General features: G+C 37.5%; 1 protein-coding gene across 1 annotated transcript in view; it reads left to right on the forward strand.

The window, feature by feature from the left end:
* Hif1a (hypoxia inducible factor 1 subunit alpha) overlaps positions 1-17,850 on the forward strand; it is a 43,390-nt gene that overhangs the window by 19,539 nt on the left and 6,001 nt on the right. The window contains exons 2-11 of the mRNA XM_028789315.1: positions 2,945-3,135; positions 4,431-4,576; positions 4,659-4,743; positions 7,154-7,266; positions 8,436-8,638; positions 12,573-12,679; positions 13,861-14,008; positions 15,732-15,952; positions 16,483-16,766; positions 17,712-17,834. Of these exons, the coding sequence (XP_028645148.1) occupies positions 2,945-3,135; positions 4,431-4,576; positions 4,659-4,743; positions 7,154-7,266; positions 8,436-8,638; positions 12,573-12,679; positions 13,861-14,008; positions 15,732-15,952; positions 16,483-16,766; positions 17,712-17,834 (1,621 nt within the window). The remainder of the gene's footprint in view (positions 1-2,944; positions 3,136-4,430; positions 4,577-4,658; positions 4,744-7,153; positions 7,267-8,435; positions 8,639-12,572; positions 12,680-13,860; positions 14,009-15,731; positions 15,953-16,482; positions 16,767-17,711; positions 17,835-17,850) is intronic.

The raw sequence follows: 17,850 nt of genomic DNA on the forward strand, positions 1-17,850 counted from the left end.
TTGGAAAAAAAAAAAACAACAGAAACAAAAGCCACATCTTTTTATAGTTAGGAAACTAACAGGCCTTTTGGTGTACTTATTTTTGTCTTCTTAACCTAAAGAAAAACGGGCTTTCTTTATAAAACAAATATATTCACAAACTTTTTATGTACACTAAATAAAGCAATGGCTTAAAATACTTTCTGGAGTTCTATAAAAATAATTTAAAGAGTTTTAGTTTTATGTCTAGTGCCTGATAATTTTTTAAACAGAAACCACAATGCTAAAAAGATTTAGTTATTTTACTAGTTTCTGTTTTATCTAGAATAGTTGTAGAAATTGGTAAGCAAATTATTCAAAGACAGAACTTTATATACTTGGCTGAAATACCACCTCAAATAGGCATAGAAGCAGAATTTCACTTGATCTGTATCAAAAAACAACATAGATGGAATTGGTAATTTACAGAGATACAGTACTTTGCATGCTGCAAGTCTGTACAGCTCATGGTACAAGCTAAGGTAAGAGGTAGTACAGGATCCATCTCTGGGACCTAGACTTCTGGGTCTGACAAAAATAAATCTTTGTGAATCCTGCAGTTTTGTGGTAGATGACTGATACAGAGCCTTCCAGAGAGTAGATAAGTAGGCAGTTCAGGCTCTAAAACCCTTGAAACTTTTTTCAAAAATTTTCCCTCAGGTGTTTCATTTGAGTGGCTGTTTTTCAGTAGTTTAGATTTGTTAAGTTGTAAGGGAGGATAGCTAAGTGTTTCAGCTTGCATATAAGACAGATTCTCTACACCTAGCCTGATTTAAAATTCAGGCTGAAAGCCGATCATTCAAATAGTTGCTGCTTCCCACAGCCACCACTACACACACATTTAAAAGAAGAAAAATGTCCCTGGTGTGACAGTTCATGTTTTTAATCCCAGACTTTGGGAACAGGCAGATGGATCTCTGAGTTCAAGGTAAGCCTGGACTACATAGTAAGTTCCAAGCCAGCCAGAGATGTACAGTGAGACCCTGTCAGTGGGTGTGTGTGTCTGTGTGTGTAAACAGCATTTGTTAGTGTCCATTGTAACCCAGTAGATCTCTGCTATCTCTCTTACCTCCCTTCCAGAGTATGAGTTTCATGACAAAGTTCAAATTGAAAATAGTGAGGAAACAAAGCAGTTTTAAGTACTTAAAAATTTTCAAACTATTGACATTATGGCACTCTCGTATGGCCTCTATTTTTATTGTAGAATATTAAGAATATACTGATTCATTTATATAAGTAGCTCCAAATGATTTTTTTTTAATTTCAGAATTTTGTACCTGTATATAGTGTATCATACCTAACCCCCTGTTTGTGACAAGTTTCTTTATAGCCCTACTTAAAATCTTAAGATTCTTGAGTCAAATTGCTCTACAATCAGGTGTATCCAACCAGTGACCTACAGATCACATGTGCCACATACTGTGTACAAATGTGACTAACACAAATAATTGTAAGCTTACATAAAACATGTTTTGTTGAAACATTTTTGTAACTCAACTGCACAGTTGATGACAGTGCTGTATCCCAGTGCCAAAACATTTAGTTGGATATACCCACTAAACGTTTGAGTTGAAATTTTTGTATTACAGTTTAGAATCTAACAAATGTACACCCTCTTTATTAAACTTTGAAAACTTTATAACAAGAGAGTTGCTGAGAACTCTGACAGTTATTTAAAGTTGTTTTTCTGCTTGTAGCTTTCAGCCTTACATTGAAAGGAAGGAGGTTTAAAGAAGAGATGACTATGTATGTGCTTTGTTCATGAAATACAAGAAGAACTGAGTGAAATAAGTCCCTGTTATATTGTTAAATGTTTAATACTAAGAGCTGTTTTGAACATGAAGTAACTATCTAACCTGGTAAGATTGGAGTGGACGAGTAAAATAGAGGCAGCATTCTCCGTTAATAGAGAAGACTATGGAAAAGACTTAAACACTGGTGTTCCTTTCTTATTTGTCACACAATGGCTGTTTTTAATCTATGGAACCCCAGCTTCTTTTCATAAGATGAAGACACTGTTTAATATATGTAGGAGTTGTTATGAGAGAACTAAGCACCTAGTGCAGAGTAATATTTGATAATGGCAGGCTTAGAGAAGCAGCTAAGAACAGCCAGGTTTAGCCCTATATTCAGGAGAATAAGCAAAGGAAGACAGCTTTACTTGATATAACTTAAACAAATCTGTTTTGGAAAGAATTCTCAATATGTATCATTATATTGATGCTTTTCTTACCTTTACTAGCCCACCTATGGGTCAGTACTATGACTACTTTTATTTTAACACATTCCTGCATTTATTTGGTATCCATTATGCCAGTACCAGATAAGCAGTGTCTAAGGAAGAAAGCAACTGAAAGTAGTAGCTTGTTACAGCTGCTAATGTAAAAGCCCATGGTAAGAGAGTGGGTGGGGAAGGTATTAATGTCAAAAGAAACTAATCAAATTATATATGGCTATTAGTATCTTAACCTGCCCATAAATTTATTACCTATTCTCAGGTTATAATATACTTTAGTTTCTTATTTAGGGTTCAAATTTGTTTAGGGTTTTTCTATACTGAGATACTTGGGAATGATTTGTGAGGCATTAGATATATAAGCTACTGTAAATTTGGAGGTGAAAACATCTGCTTTGGAAATGTTAATCTTGGACATTTTAAAAGAATTTATTATGTTTTCAGTAATCTAAAATTTGTATATAAAAGCTATCATATAAAACTTTGTTCATGTTCCATACAAGTACTTATATAATAATTTTACATGACTTCTTCTAATCCTTATACAGTAAACAAAAAATGTAAAAAGTTTTATTCGAGTTAAGATAAACTAACATATAGATTCTCCTCTCTCTCTTTCTCTCTCTCTCTCTCTCTCTCTCTCTCTCTCTCTCTCTCCCCCCTTCTCTCCTTTTTTTTTTTGTTAAGTAGGATGAGTTCTGAACGTCGAAAAGAAAAGTCTAGAGATGCAGCAAGATCTCGGCGAAGCAAAGAATCTGAAGTTTTCTATGAACTCGCTCATCAGTTGCCACTTCCCCACAATGTGAGCTCACATCTTGATAAAGCTTCTGTTATGAGGCTCACCATCAGTTACTTACGTGTGAGGAAACTTCTGGATGCCGGTGAGTTCTACAAAAACATAGTAGACCTGAAAATTAGAAGTTAGGAAGATCTAGAAGTTCCTTTAAGCAGGAGGCTACAATACTTTCTTCTAAGAGATTGTGTGTGTGTGTCCATGGCTGTGCACCTGTGTGCACATATTAATATGCTCTTATGAAGGGGCCTGTGGAGGCCAGAAGAGAGTATCCAATCCCTTGAAGCTAGAGTTACAGGGATTTATGAGCCACCTGAGGTGGGTGCTGGTGTCCAAAATGTAGTCCTGTTGGTTGAGCAGCAAGCATTCTTAAATGTGGAGTTCTCTCTCTAGCCCCATGATGCTGCTCTTTTAAAAAAACCCAAATTAAGTTATTATTGCATGTGTATGGTGCATGCCTTCAACACTTGCGTGCCTAATGCTGCAGAAGCCAGAAGAGGATTTTTTGGAACTGAAGTTACAGACAGTTGTGAGTGATGGGAATTGAACCCAGATCTTCTGAAAGATCAACCAGTGCTCTTAACTGCTGAGTCATCTCTCCAGCATTGCCCCAACACAATGCCTTTTTAAGGACCTAATTACATCTTTCAGTATTCTTTATTCCTTTTATCAAGCTTTGCTTTTCTTAGTTGTGGGAATAATCCTTTTTGTACTGTAAATTGTTTTGGTTTACCTTTTATTTTTTAAACACATAAAAAAAATTCAGTAACTCTATAGCCCCTGGTACTTTAGCATGATCAGTGAATAGATATTATAACCCAGTAAAGTTGTCATTGTTTGATTCTGTAGAATATATTCTCGATTCTTCCACATGACAACATTCTCTTACTAGCTTTTAAAGCTACATTCCATTCATTCATTTCTTCCCTCCCCCGTCTCTTCTCTCCCCTCTCCCCTCTCTCCTCCCCCCCCCACCCCCATGCTCTGTGTCTCCTTTTCCTTCTCCTTCTCCTCCTCCTCTTCTCCCCCCTACCCCCAACAGAGTCTCACCATGTAACCCTGGCTGATCTGTATCTTGCTGTGTAAACTAGGCTGCCTTGAACTCATATAGACCCATCTGGCTCTTCCTCCTTAGGACTGGGTATAAAAGCATAACCTATCTTTTAAAAATATCATCTGTTTTTATCTTCTTGGTGATTTGCTTGTTTGCAAATTTGTTATTTTAAACAATTATGTAAAACAACTGGAAAATATACAGAAATAAATATATATACTGTACTGTAGATATTAAAAAGTATGTACTTTTAATGTACTGTACTGTAGATATTTAAAAGTATGTGAGATAAAGCCTCATTTTGTTTCTTTCCACATGTACCCTTACAGGTGATCTGGACATTGAAGATGAAATGAAAGCACAGATGAACTGCTTTTACCTGAAAGCTCTGGATGGCTTTGTTATGGTGCTAACAGATGATGGTGACATGATTTACATTTCTGATAACGTGAACAAATACATGGGGTTAACTCAGGTAAAGTCCCCATATATGAAGAGCACTTCTAGGTACTTTATGATTATATGATATAGATCTAATTTTTTTAATGTGTTTGCAGTTTGAACTAACTGGACACAGTGTGTTTGATTTTACTCATCCATGTGACCATGAGGAAATGAGAGAAATGCTTACACACAGAAATGGTGAGAAGAAAAGTCTATTGTTTGATTTAATATGACAGGTGATTTTTCAGTCAGATATTGTTACTAATTTTATTTTTTTGGTAATGTATTGATTTAAGAGAGAATGTTATTTCACAATTAATGTTAATACTATTCTTTGTTAAAACTGTTATTCTACATTTTAGAAAATTCACAAAAGTTTTAAAAAATCATTGAATTAATACGTAATTACATGAATTAATAATTACATACATGAGTAGACAAAATGGAAAGATCATTAAAAGACCAAGACAATTATAAATAAGAATGCAGTACTAAGGCAAGAAGTTATAATACAAATGACAGGTGATAAGAGTTTAGATGATTATTGAATACACAGTGACAGTTTGGGTTCGGCTCTTTTAATGCCCCAAAAAGACAGGGTTGGGGGATGGCCAGGATTTTAAGAGCACAAAGGTGCTTTAACTTCTAAGGATGTTTTCAGTCACTTGAGACTGTAGTTGGAAGTATGTTGTGTTATTCCTAGCACTTAGGAGGCAGCTATAGGCAGATCTCTTGATTCCAGGCCAGCATAGTTTATGTAACTAGTTTCAAGCCAGCCAAGGCTACAGAGTGAGACCTTGTTTCAATAAGTAAATTTTTTAAAAAGAGTTGTAAGAGAGTTCCATAACTCTTGAGAGTTTTGTGAAGTAATTGTTGAATTACAAAAGTTTTTTAACAGTTGATTTTTTTTTTAACATTAATTCTTAAACAGAGTATACTGGCTGCTTTTTCTCTGTCAGGATCTAGTCTCTGCTCTTTGAAAGCATTCTTATTAAGCCTTGACTACTTTGTATTGTATTGCTATTGACCCTACTGTATGTATTTATTACATGCTTAAAGGCATTGCATCTAATTATTGATCTCTGCATCAGTCACAGTATACACACTCAGTCCTAAATAATGAATATTTTTGTGGGTTTTCCCCCCTAATACTTCCATTTTATATATCCTAAAATGTACCCATTTGATAAATTTCAATGACTTTTTTTTTAGTATATTCATAGACATCGCCCAACCACCATCATATCTCTAATTTTATTTTTTAAAGTTGTCTTGTTTTATTGTGTATTTGAGACAGGGTTTCACTATGTTGCCCTGGCTGGCCTAGGACTCCAAGTAGACCAAGCTGTTCTTGAACTCATAGTGAGCCAATTGCCTCCCAAATGCTGGGATTAAAAGCATCTACCATCGCACTCAGTCATTTTAGAAAATGTCATTACCTCAAAAAAGAAATTTTATATCTTTAGCTATCATCCATCTATCATCTGATGAGCAACCTCTAAATCACCTTCTCTGGGCATTTCTTTTTTATTGTTTTTGGTTTTGTTTGTTTGTTTGTTTTTGTTTTTTTCGAGACAGGGTTTCTCTATGTAGTCCTGGCTGTCCTGGAACTCACTCTGTAGACCAGGCTGGCCTCGAACTCAGAAATCCACCTGTCTCTGCCTCCCAAGTGCTGGGATTAAAGGCATGCGCCACCACCGCCCGGCCTCTGGGCATTTCAAATAAATGAAACATTTGTTTTGAACCAGACTCAGCAATAAAAATAGGAAATCAAGATGCTGTTTCAGAATCATCTAAACGGAATCTAATTTTTTTAATTATGAGGTTTGGCATTAAGATTAAATTAGAGTTGAATTGATTTTTCTCTGCTTTATTTCTGTGGCTTTTTCTTTTTGTGGTTCTGGGGATCAAAGCCAGGTCTACATGTATGTGCTAAGGAAGTACTTGTCCATTGAGCTACATTCCCAGCCCCTATTTCTGTACCCTTAAATTGTAACAAGGTCTCAAATGTAGCTCAGGTTGGCCTAGAATTCTCCATCCTCCTTCTTCAGCCTCCCTAGTGCTGAGTATGGACATGTACCACCATGGCTGATTTCTGTAACTTCTGATAGAATATTCTATCTGTCTTTCATAAACACAGATGTTATTTACTTACAAAAGGTAAGTTGGCATTTTTAAAGTTCTGTAAACACATTGCTGCTTATTCAAAATTGAGTTATCACAATTGGTAAAAGACATGAAGTATTTACTCAAGTTCTTTTGAAGGAGGCATCCTTATATATTGACAGCAAGCACACTTACAGGGTAAACTTATACCATTTTCTTTAGTTGGAACAAACCAGCCCAGATAAATAATCATGTAAAGTGTGGCCTCTCCTCCCACAGTTCAGAGAATCACTGCAGTTGTACACACATCATCTCCAGCATCCTACCCTCACAGTCCAGCTCTCACTGGATGGAGCTGTCAGACCTTACTGATGTGCTCGAGTAGCTGAAGAGGGAGCAGGTCATCGTGGTGTTAATGCTGAGATCCTCACTCTGATGCTCTCACTGTAACAAATTTCTATGTTTAGCTATGACTTAAAACTTTGTTTCTTGCTTTCATTAGGCCCAGTGAGAAAGGGGAAAGAACAAAACACACAGCGGAGCTTTTTTCTAAGAATGAAATGTACCCTAACGAGCCGGGGGAGGACGATGAACATCAAGTCAGCAACGTGGAAGGTAAGCACTCTCAGTGTGCACTTGATTTATAGGTAGATAAACCTACACACTTACATATTGGTGTCAAGAGCTTTCACCAGGAGTGCTGAAAGGAAGCAGAACAGCTAATAGAAATCTGAAGGCAGCCTTGTCTACATAGCCAGCCAGGGGAACACAGCAGGTCCCACCTCGGAAAACAAAACAAAACAAACAAACAAACCTCCTCCAAAAGAGGTTTGCTTAGAGTTCTGAGGGGGATGGAGAAAGGGCTTAGTAATTAAGAGCACTTCAGCTCGCAGTCATCTGTAACTCCAGTTCCAGGAAATTCAGTATTCCCTTCTGACTTCCTCAGGCACCAGGTATATATACATGCAGATAGAACACTTATACACATAGAATAAAAATAAATTTCAAAGAAGAGTTATGAGGGAAAAGTATAATTGTTCCCTTTTGCATATTTGCATTTATTCTAGTATATGTAAACTCCATTCAGAACAGTATAATAATTTGCCAGCTTGAGATATAAACATAAATTATTGGAAATGTGGTATTTCTATACCAAGCTAACTTATCAGTTGGCCTTGCCAACTATCATTTAAATCCAAATATAATTTTTTATCTCAGTTTCATTTTCTTGTTCATTGTTGAACCATAGTTACCAGAGCAAAATCAACTATAATGACAAGATTAGTGAAGAAGATAGCCTAGACTTAATACAAGGAAACCTCTTTTTTTAAAACAACAGCAAAAGACTTAGTTTTTCATTTTGTGTGTGTGTGCGTGCATGTTTTAGTTGGATGTATGTAAGTGTACCATGTGTTTGCAGAAGCCAAAAGAGGGCATTCAATCCATACTCTGGATTATATGTGATCCCTAGTTTCTATTTTATGTGTATGGATGTTTTGCCTGCATATATATCAGTACATGCATGTCTGGTGCCTGAAGAGATGAGAAGAAGGTGTCAGGTTGCAAGCTGCCATGTGAGTGTAGGAATCAAATCTGAGCCCTCTGGAAAAGCAGTCAGTATTCTCAACCACTGACTCGTCTCCAGCATCCTACTCTCACTCACAATGCCTTTTGTAAGAATGCCTCATTATCTTGTAATGTCCTAACTGCTATGCCATCTCTCCAGCTCCCTCACCTCTTTTTATTTTAAAAAGGTAACTGCTTATTTTCTTACTCATATACAGGTGCTTCACTGCACAGGCCATATTCATGTCTATGATACCAACAGTAACCAACCTCAGTGTGGGTACAAGAAACCACCCATGACATGCTTGGTGCTGATTTGTGAACCCATTCCTCATCCATCAAATATTGAAATTCCTTTAGACAGCAAGACATTTCTCAGTCGACACAGCCTTGATATGAAATTTTCTTACTGTGATGAAAGGTAAATGAACTACTTTATATTTTTAAAATTTAGATTTTTCTGTAGCCTTTTTATATCACTATAGTAAAAACTTAATCGATGTGTTCATGAAGGTGACTATGAAGATGTATCCTGGAACACAAAAATGTAGGATTAACATTTATACTGTAAATACTGCACTTAGATATTCTACAAAGTCTACTAAGATGAAGCTTGTGACCATATCTAGCAGCACACTCCTGTAATCTTAGCTACGGGGAGACTGTGACAGGAGGAAGGTGATTTCCAAGTCTCACAAGAACATTTTAAAGGCTAGGGATGTCAGTCAGAGGTGGCTCACTTGTCCAGTGTTCAAAAGGCACTGACTTCTTGCCTTGGTACTGCAAGCAGTGAACACAAAAATCATGAAGTTCTTTTGAGAAAGTAACTTTTAAAGATACACAGTTTATGTAAAGTAGGTAACCTGTCTTTAACCTCCATGTTCCTGTCACCAGTTCCTGAATCTGTTGCTACTTGTGTGTAACTGCCAACATCGTTAAGTTTCTGCCTACATCGTTTTCTGAGTGACGAAATAAATCCTCCTGATACTAAACTACCCTTCTGCTCCTTTTGTGATCCCTAATGGTGTTGACTCTTGAAACCTGACTGTAACTTTTACCACAAATACACTTAGTAGTAGTTTGTGGTAAATATTATAAGTGCACCATTCGACTCTCCCATTGTTCTGTCTACCTTGTACACCTGTCATTCAGTTCTTACCATAACCTCCTGAGCTGCATTTCTACCAACAGATTTGTGCCTTTTTACTTGTATATCTGCTGTATCCAAAGGGGGCTTCCCAAGGTGAGGATCAGATTGTGCTGTTCTCTTGTTAGAAATGCATCAGTTGCTTCTTGTAATATTGTAGGTGGGAAGATTTTTATTTATCAAAAGATAGCTGTACATTCTGGATGTGGTGTTGTATGTCTGTGATCTTAACACTTGGGAGGATGAGACAAGAAAGCTGACCTGTTAGCTGGGTGGTGGTGGCGCAGACCTTTAATCCCAGCACTTGGGAGGCAGAGGCAGGCAGATTTCTGAGTTCGAGGCCAGCCTGGTCTACAGAGTGAGTTCCAGGACAGCCAGGGCTACACAGAGAAACCCTGTCTTGAAAAACCAAAAAAAAAAGCTGATCTATACTACATACGGATACCTGTCTGTCTCAGATAAATAAAATTTAAAGTAGGCATATATTTTAAAAACTGAAAGTAAAACAGACTTGTGCAGTTAAATCTAAATGTATTAAAATGTCAAGGAAAGGTATTTACAGCCTAGTCCTTTCTCAGTTCACCAGATTATCAGGATTTGGGAGAATCAACCATATGGATAGAGTCCCACCCATTCATAACCAAGAGTTCCATGTTTGGAATGTTTTGTGCCTTTGCACACACTCTAAGAGGATGCCTAAGAGCATCTTCTTAGGCAGCATCCCTTGCACATGCTTCTGTCAGTGCTTGTTCTGCTGCTGTCTTGTGGATCCTTTTTTGCTGCAAGCTGTGTAGCCTGTTATTAGAGGCAGCGATTGTGTAGCAACTGAAACTCTGACACTGGCACCTGGATAATGAAGAGCACCTTGTCCTTTCACTGGACCACTTTCCTGTCTGTTTATCTGATTGGTTGGTTAGTTTTTGGTTTTTTGAGACAGAATCTACACAGCCTGGGTGTTCTGAAACGTACTTACCCTGTACATCAAGCTGGCCTCCAGCTCACAGAGATCCACCTGCCTCTATCCCAAGTGCTGGGATTATAGGCATGTGCCACTGCAACCAGCAAGCACATAACTTTTTTACCTACTACTTGAGGTAATGATTTTATGGAAACACCAATTTTAAATTCTTAACATTTAGATAATTCTTCGTGCTTTAGACAAAGAAGCATTGACAGAGCACTGACTAAAATCACACAATATTGGATTTCTTTCTGGCTTGAGTTCAAAGTGAGAAAGGTGATGTAAAACTGGCAATCTTTACTAGAAGAGTCAGACCTCAAAAATCTGTTGTGAGGCCTTTAGGAGGTAGTTTTAGGTCCAGTGTACTTATCGCTGGTGTCAACCTTAATACAAGGAAGGGAGAAAAACTAAGAATTGTATTACGGTGTTTATTGCCAGTATGTAAAGGTGTGGTGGTGGAAATGAAGGGCCTATCTTAAATTTCTATAGCAGAGACTAGGGCAGGCTGGAGAGAAAGGAAAGCAAAGGAGTCACAGTGAGAAAGGCAGTGGCATTCCCCTCTGGTTCTATCAGAAAATTCACACAACGATCATGACATCAGTTAAGAGCTTAAAGATAACTCATACCAGGAGACTCTTGTTTTCTGGTTAAATTTTTTTTTCTAGGAACTTCTTGCATCTATATAAACCAGCAGAGTCATTTTCAACATGGGGGGAAAATTGCTCAGTCTTTCTGCTATTTCTATTTTGATTTCTCAATGTCCTTTAATAGGCAACATTCCTCAGATTGAGAAATACTGGTTGATGTGTGGTTGAATCAAAACATCCTCCTCAGTATACATGATCTTCATTTATCTGATCCTCTTGCCTGCATCTCCTGAATTCTTTCCCTCCACTTGCCTATACTAGTCAGATTTGGCAGCAGGTGCCTCTATATTAGAAATGTCACGTAAGATTTTCATAATTGAGCATTTTTTTTTCATATCTCCATTCTGAGGGGTTATAGATACAAGAAGTTCCTAGAAAAAAAATTTAACCAAAAAGGCTAGCGTGCACAAGACCACTACAACACTCACTACCAGCATGACGGGGAAGGGAGAGGAGGGGAGGGGTGGCATTTGTGAGTCCCTAGATTCTGTCCCTACTACCATTCTTGAATAGAGGGGAAAACAAATATTTTTAAAGCAGTTTATTTTCATGTGTAGTGCTGCCACCTAGTGTTGATGTGTTTTGGTGCGTCCCTTTGTGAAGAAGTGCAAGTGTATGTCTTAAATCTGTTGTTGGTTTTAGAGTAGATCTTAAACTGGGACAGCACAAGCTATATTATTTAACATACTGTTCTGCGCATACTTTGCTTATGCCCGTTCTGTGATTAGATGTTTTCTTTTTGCTTGTGTTTTGGGTAAAAGATATGAGTATCTTTTATCAGCATCTCAGTTTAAAAACAACTCCCTTGAAATCTAAGCCTAGCAGTCAGTCTCACCCTTGCTTCGTGTCTGCTCCTAGAGAGACGTTAGAGGAGGCTGTTTGGAGTTGGCGTAGTAGATGGGGTCCAGCCTCGCCCTCCTCATTAAGTGTGTCCTCATGGCTCCCACAGGCTTCTGTGGGGCAGCTTGAATTTCCCTCCCTAAAGAAATGGCCAGGGACTGCCAGGGCCAGACAGGCTGCTGGGACTGGTCTCCAGCCCATACTCAATTAGATGCCATTTTGCCATCTGAAATTAATTCTCATAAAATTAATAAAAGACTTATCCTCAAAAACATGACCATGGTTATTCCTTTACTTTCCATTTAGTATGAATGTCTTAATTAAGCCTTGGCTTAATGACAGTGGAGCTTTTAAAGTGAGGCCTTGCCAGTGGGCCTAAAAATTGTAAGATAAACAATTTAGCTCTATGAAAAATACTACTAGAGATTTAAACTGTATTTTAAGCTAATTGTGACTGACTTTGGAACTTTTGTCATTTAACTTAGCATTATCAGTATTTATTCATATCTTGCTTTGATACCGATTTTATTTATATGTGTGTGTGTGTGTGTGTGTGTGTGTGTGTATATATATATATATATATATATATGAATGATATGTTTTTTAAGATAGGTCATTATTTTGAGTGAAAGGGATAAGAGTCAGATATCAAGGATGGATCTAAATGACATAGAAAGACTGGCTATTATACTAAGTATAGAATTGTTAAGGGTGAGTTTTAAACTTAAGTGAAGAATAATTTTGTTTTGTTTTGTAACAGAATTACTGAGTTGATGGGTTATGAGCCAGAAGAACTTTTGGGCCGCTCAATTTATGAGTATTATCATGCTTTGGACTCTGATCATCTGACCAAAACTCACCATGATAGTAAGTACACTAGAAGAACTCCAGGAAAGAGTCAGAGTGCTTAAGTCCTGCAGTCTCTACTGTTTGTATCTCTAACTTTTTAGTTAAAATTGCCACCCAGTCACCAGATTCTTCATAAGACATTTTGATCATGAAATTACTGTTTTGTTACAGCTATTCACTTAATAATACAAAAACCATCCCTAGAATCTTAAATATAGAAATAAATAAAAGTCAAATGTTACAGACTTTCTGCATACACATGTCATGAAATCAATGGTTGGCCAATAGAAGATAGTCAGCATTTGTTCCATGACTCAGTGAATGAGATGAGGATTATACACATGTAATATCTGACACTCTTGACATAGGCTAAGTTTCTGATTTTTTTTTTCCTCAGATGAAGTCTAAGGTCCCAAAGTAAGTTAAAGTTCATAATTTCTCACTTGCCTGTTTAATCTGGACTGAAAAATGACTTCCAAATATGATTGAGTGTATTGAATATCACCGAATTAGTGTGACTTGCCCAAATTGTAGTCAGAGCATCAGCACTCAATGATAGCATCGTCACAACTGACTGACTGCACCCTCCTCAGTCAGTAACTGACTTAGACCGCAGGAGCTGCTGGAAGGCTACAGTGCGATATCAGCTTACACATTCAAATTTCTGTAGAGTGGTTTGCTTCTCTGCTACTTAAGGAAACAGTTGTACTATTTTCTTGAATGTGCTGTGTGCTTAGTCTCTAGTCCAACAATGTGACCATTAAAGGAACTGCAGCTACCCTGTCCCTCACTTCTGGATTTCGGTCTTTTGCAATAAGATAGTAGTTTTACTTTGGAGTTTATTTTCAAGTGTGTTTGGGCTTCTCTATCAGCTTAAACAGTCAAAACTATTTTAAGTAATAAAATATACTATTTAAATATCTCTCCTTTTAAAAATAAACCAGTGATCCAGCCAGGCATGGTAGCACATACTGTTACCCCTACCCACCCCCCTGCCCCCCCCCCCCTCCCAGCGCTCCAGAGACAGAGGCAGGTGGATCTCTGTGAGTTTGAGGCCAGCCTGGTGTACATAGGGAGTTCAGGACAGCCAGGGCTACACAGAGCGTCTTTAAACAAAACAAAATGTAACAATCTACATTTGACACTTATTTGATTGAAAATTCAGTTACATTTTCTTTGTGGTGCTTTCTTATCCCTAGTGTTTACTAAAGGACAAGTTACCACTGGACAGTACAGGATGCTTGCCAAAAGAGGTGGATATGTCTGGGTTGAAACTCAAGCAACTGTCATATATAATACGAAGAACTCTCAGCCACAGTGCATCGTGTGCGTGAATTATGTTGTAAGGTAAGTCTGGAAGAGACACTTTTGTGAGAAAAAGTGGTAACTCTTTGGATTTACTGTGCCTTTATTAAGAAGAGATAAAATTGCCAGGCAGTGGTAGCGCACACCTTTAATTGCAGCACTTGGGAGGCAGAGGCAGGTGGATCTCCATGAGTTCAAGACTAACCTGGCCAACAGAATGAGTTTCAGGACAGCCAGGGCTACACAGAGAAACCCTGTCTTGAAAAGAAAAATGAATAAAAACAGTTTTGTTTTTACCTTTTTCTACTGGATTATGATTTATACTCCGACCCACCTTCTCAAGCCAGCTGTGCTAGTAATCCTACAAAATAATAATCATTTATTCATCAGTCTGTGGATCAATTTTTCTAGTTCAGTTTCATGAAGCCAAGAAGATTCTAATGAAGGTTAAATGACTGTCTTTGTGACAGGCTGTGTAATGTGACCTGGGGCTTTATTTTATGCTTATGAACTCTGTAAGTTATTTTAGTCCAATTCCTCTTCATTCCCAAAACATTCTAATCTGCTCTCCAGGCAGAGCGTAGTGTGGTTACTTCATTTTCTTATGTTCCATACTCTTTACCCTGTCTCACTGAGTAGGCTTGACTGGCCTGGAACTCTCTATAGCCCAGTCCAGCCTTGAATTCACAGCTTACCTACTGTGTGGGATTGCAGGGCTGTACCAGAGTTTCCAGCACAACTTGCACAGGTGCCACCAAATCCAGGTCACCCCACTGTGGCCATTTTTTGGTCTTAGAACTTTTAGTTTTTGTGGTTGTTTCTTTCAGGGGGATATTTTTGTGCTAAGATCAAAGTTAATGCCTTAGCACTTCTAATCACAAAGACTCATCTTAATGTCAGGAGTTTTTCTGTGATATTTGCCTTTATGTAAAACTGTTTTTCCTGTCTGTCTCCCTCATGATTGTTACTCGATCCCCAGGTTTACTTATTAGCCTTTCTGGGAAACAGCCTTTCTTCATTTTAGCAATGATCATGATTTATGGAAATTGCTTGCTTATCTATTTCACATTGAATTATAAACTACTTGAAGACAAGTGTTTTATACTTACGTCTTTGTACTCTTAGCTCATTTCATATAGGAACGTGTAATATGTTATCTGGAGTACCTTGGTGCCAGACATGAAGCTGAGTGGCTTTCCATCATTTCTCTTTCCACTTTCCTATCCTGTGAATGACATCGCTATATTATTTCCACCAAGAAAATATGTAACCCTCATAAAGACTGTGGCCATTATTGTATTCTAAGATTATCTGTAGACCATGTGTATTAATGCTGAACAGTTATTTTGCCTGTTTGTTCTGTGCTTCCATTGTAGCATCAGCACAGAAGTCCTCTCTGCTTACGTCCTTTATGTAGTTTAACTGTACATGTTCTTGTCACTGCCTCTAGTCTCAATGCTGTTTCAATTTAAATAAGTTGAATATTTTGTTTATGTTTTTATCTTCATAGTGGTGTTTTAAAACAATAAATAGTTCTCACTAGTAGAACACTTGCAGCATGAGCAAAGTCTTGGGCTCAATCCTCAGCACTGGGGAAAAAACCAGAAATGTTGCAAGTATGCATGAAAGATTATTCATCTCAAGGAATGTTAAAATACTTTTACTACATAAATCATATTTTAAAAGACAAGGTCATTTGTTAGTCCCCCTACTGTCACTGTTTCAAGTGCTCGTTTATAAATACTAATCTCTCCTTTTTTGACAGTGGTATTATTCAGCACGACTTGATTTTCTCCCTTCAACAAACAGAATCTGTCCTCAAACCAGTTGAATCTTCAGATATGAAAATGACTCAGCTGTTCACCAAAGTTGAATCAGAGGATACAAGCTGCCTTTTTGATAAGCTTAAGAAAGAACCTGATGCTCTGACACTGCTAGCTCCAGCTGCTGGGGACACAATCATATCTCTGGATTTTGGCAGCGATGGTAAGTGCTTACTTAGTTACTCTGTCCACCTCTTCAGCTGTGTCTGCTGCTGCTGCCACTCCCAGCTCAGCCGCACTGTGTCTCATCTCTTGGCTTCTCAAAAGTATTCTGTTTAATATTTGTTTCTGAAATATCATAGCTTTCCTGCTTTTATTTTTATGTTCTTTTTGGGAATTAAAGCTCAGAGTATACTGAAGGTATTACTCGATGCCCTCTTAATTTCCTCCCAACCACCTCACTGCGCCATTCTGTAGAGTTAAATTGCACTCCATGTAATTGGGTAAATGCTAAAGGGTTTAACAAAGCAGCTGTACCATAAAAGCAAACATGAAAATGAAAACTGTTACTTCAAATTAAGCATATAGGAAAGTTGAAGGTAAGATAACTTATACTTAATGGTCATACTGTAATACCTATAAACTTTCCAAGTAAACAAACTGATTGAATCACAAATCTTCTAAAAAGCAGAAAATATCTATGAATGTTAAAATCCTGATGTTCTCTAGATTGACGAACGTTTTCCTTTGCAGACACAGAAACTGAAGATCAACAACTTGAAGATGTTCCATTATATAATGATGTAATGTTCCCCTCTTCTAATGAAAAATTAAATATAAATCTGGCAATGTCTCCATTACCTGCCTCTGAAACTCCAAAGCCACTTCGAAGTAGTGCTGATCCTGCACTGAATCAAGAGGTTGCATTAAAATTAGAGTCAAGTCCAGAGTCACTGGAACTTTCTTTTACCATGCCCCAGATTCAAGACCAGCCAGCAAGTCCTTCTGATGGAAGCACTAGACAGAGTTCACCTGAGGTTGGTACCCTGATCTAAGAAAAAGTCAGAGATAAATGCCTGATAGTGATAGAACCCAAAACTCATCAGAAATGGTTTTTAATGTCTAGGTTGGACCAGGCAGAAAGTGTCATAGATAGCTGTTTCCAAATCCAGAACAATTCCATTTCAGAGCTTTCTGCTATTAAGGCTATGCTTTCAAGCAGAACAGCTTAGATCTGAACTTCGTAAGCTGGTTAGCGAAACGCAAATAAGTATTGATTCTCCATTATAAACTGTTAGGGATTAAAACTGCCAGGTGTACGTTAATATAATATCTCAAAACCAAGGTTGAGAATGTATTCTTTGCTGTGATGCTTTTCCCAGCACAGAAGTGTGGGGTTCATTTTGTCATTGATCTAATAAAGTAAATGTAATGAAAAATGAAGAAAAGTAAAGTTTTGTGCTCAGTCTTCCCAGCTACCATATTCATTATTGAAATTCTTGCCTATAACTCCTAACATAATAGAGTATCCTCTAAAATATCCAGTAGAACAGGCATATTAAGACTATGGTGAAAATATCATCTAATTTATTGGATACTTGTGTACCATTGTGATATCTGAATTGTTTGGTGAGTGTTATTCTGTAGAATAAACAAATCTGGGGTGGAGTTAGACAACATTTGTTGGCTGATCTTATTTTGGTTTTATTTTATTTTATCTTAGACAGGGTCTTGCTATATAGCCCTTTTTGGCCTGGCACTCACTTTGTAGACCAAGCTAGCCTCAAGCTTACAGGGATTCTTCTGCCTGTGCCTCTTGAGTGAGTGCTGGGATTAGAGGTGCGCACCACCACATCGACTAAACAAACCTTTTTATTGTAATTTTTAGATAGATAAAACTGTATATAATATTTGTGTGTTTGAAACGTCTTAACAAACAGAGACTTCTTCAGGAAAAAGTAAATACTCCTAACTTTTCACAGCCTAACAGTCCCAGTGAATATTGCTTTGATGTGGATAGCGATATGGTCAACGTATTCAAGTTGGAACTGGTGGAAAAACTGTTTGCTGAAGACACAGAGGCAAAGAATCCATTTTCAACTCAGGTATGTTTGTTACCTT

The sequence above is a fragment of the Grammomys surdaster genome, unplaced genomic scaffold, assembly GCF_004785775.1.
Source record: "Grammomys surdaster isolate TR1022 unplaced genomic scaffold, NIH_TR_1.0 127, whole genome shotgun sequence".
Taxonomy (NCBI): Eukaryota; Metazoa; Chordata; class Mammalia; order Rodentia; family Muridae; genus Grammomys; species Grammomys surdaster.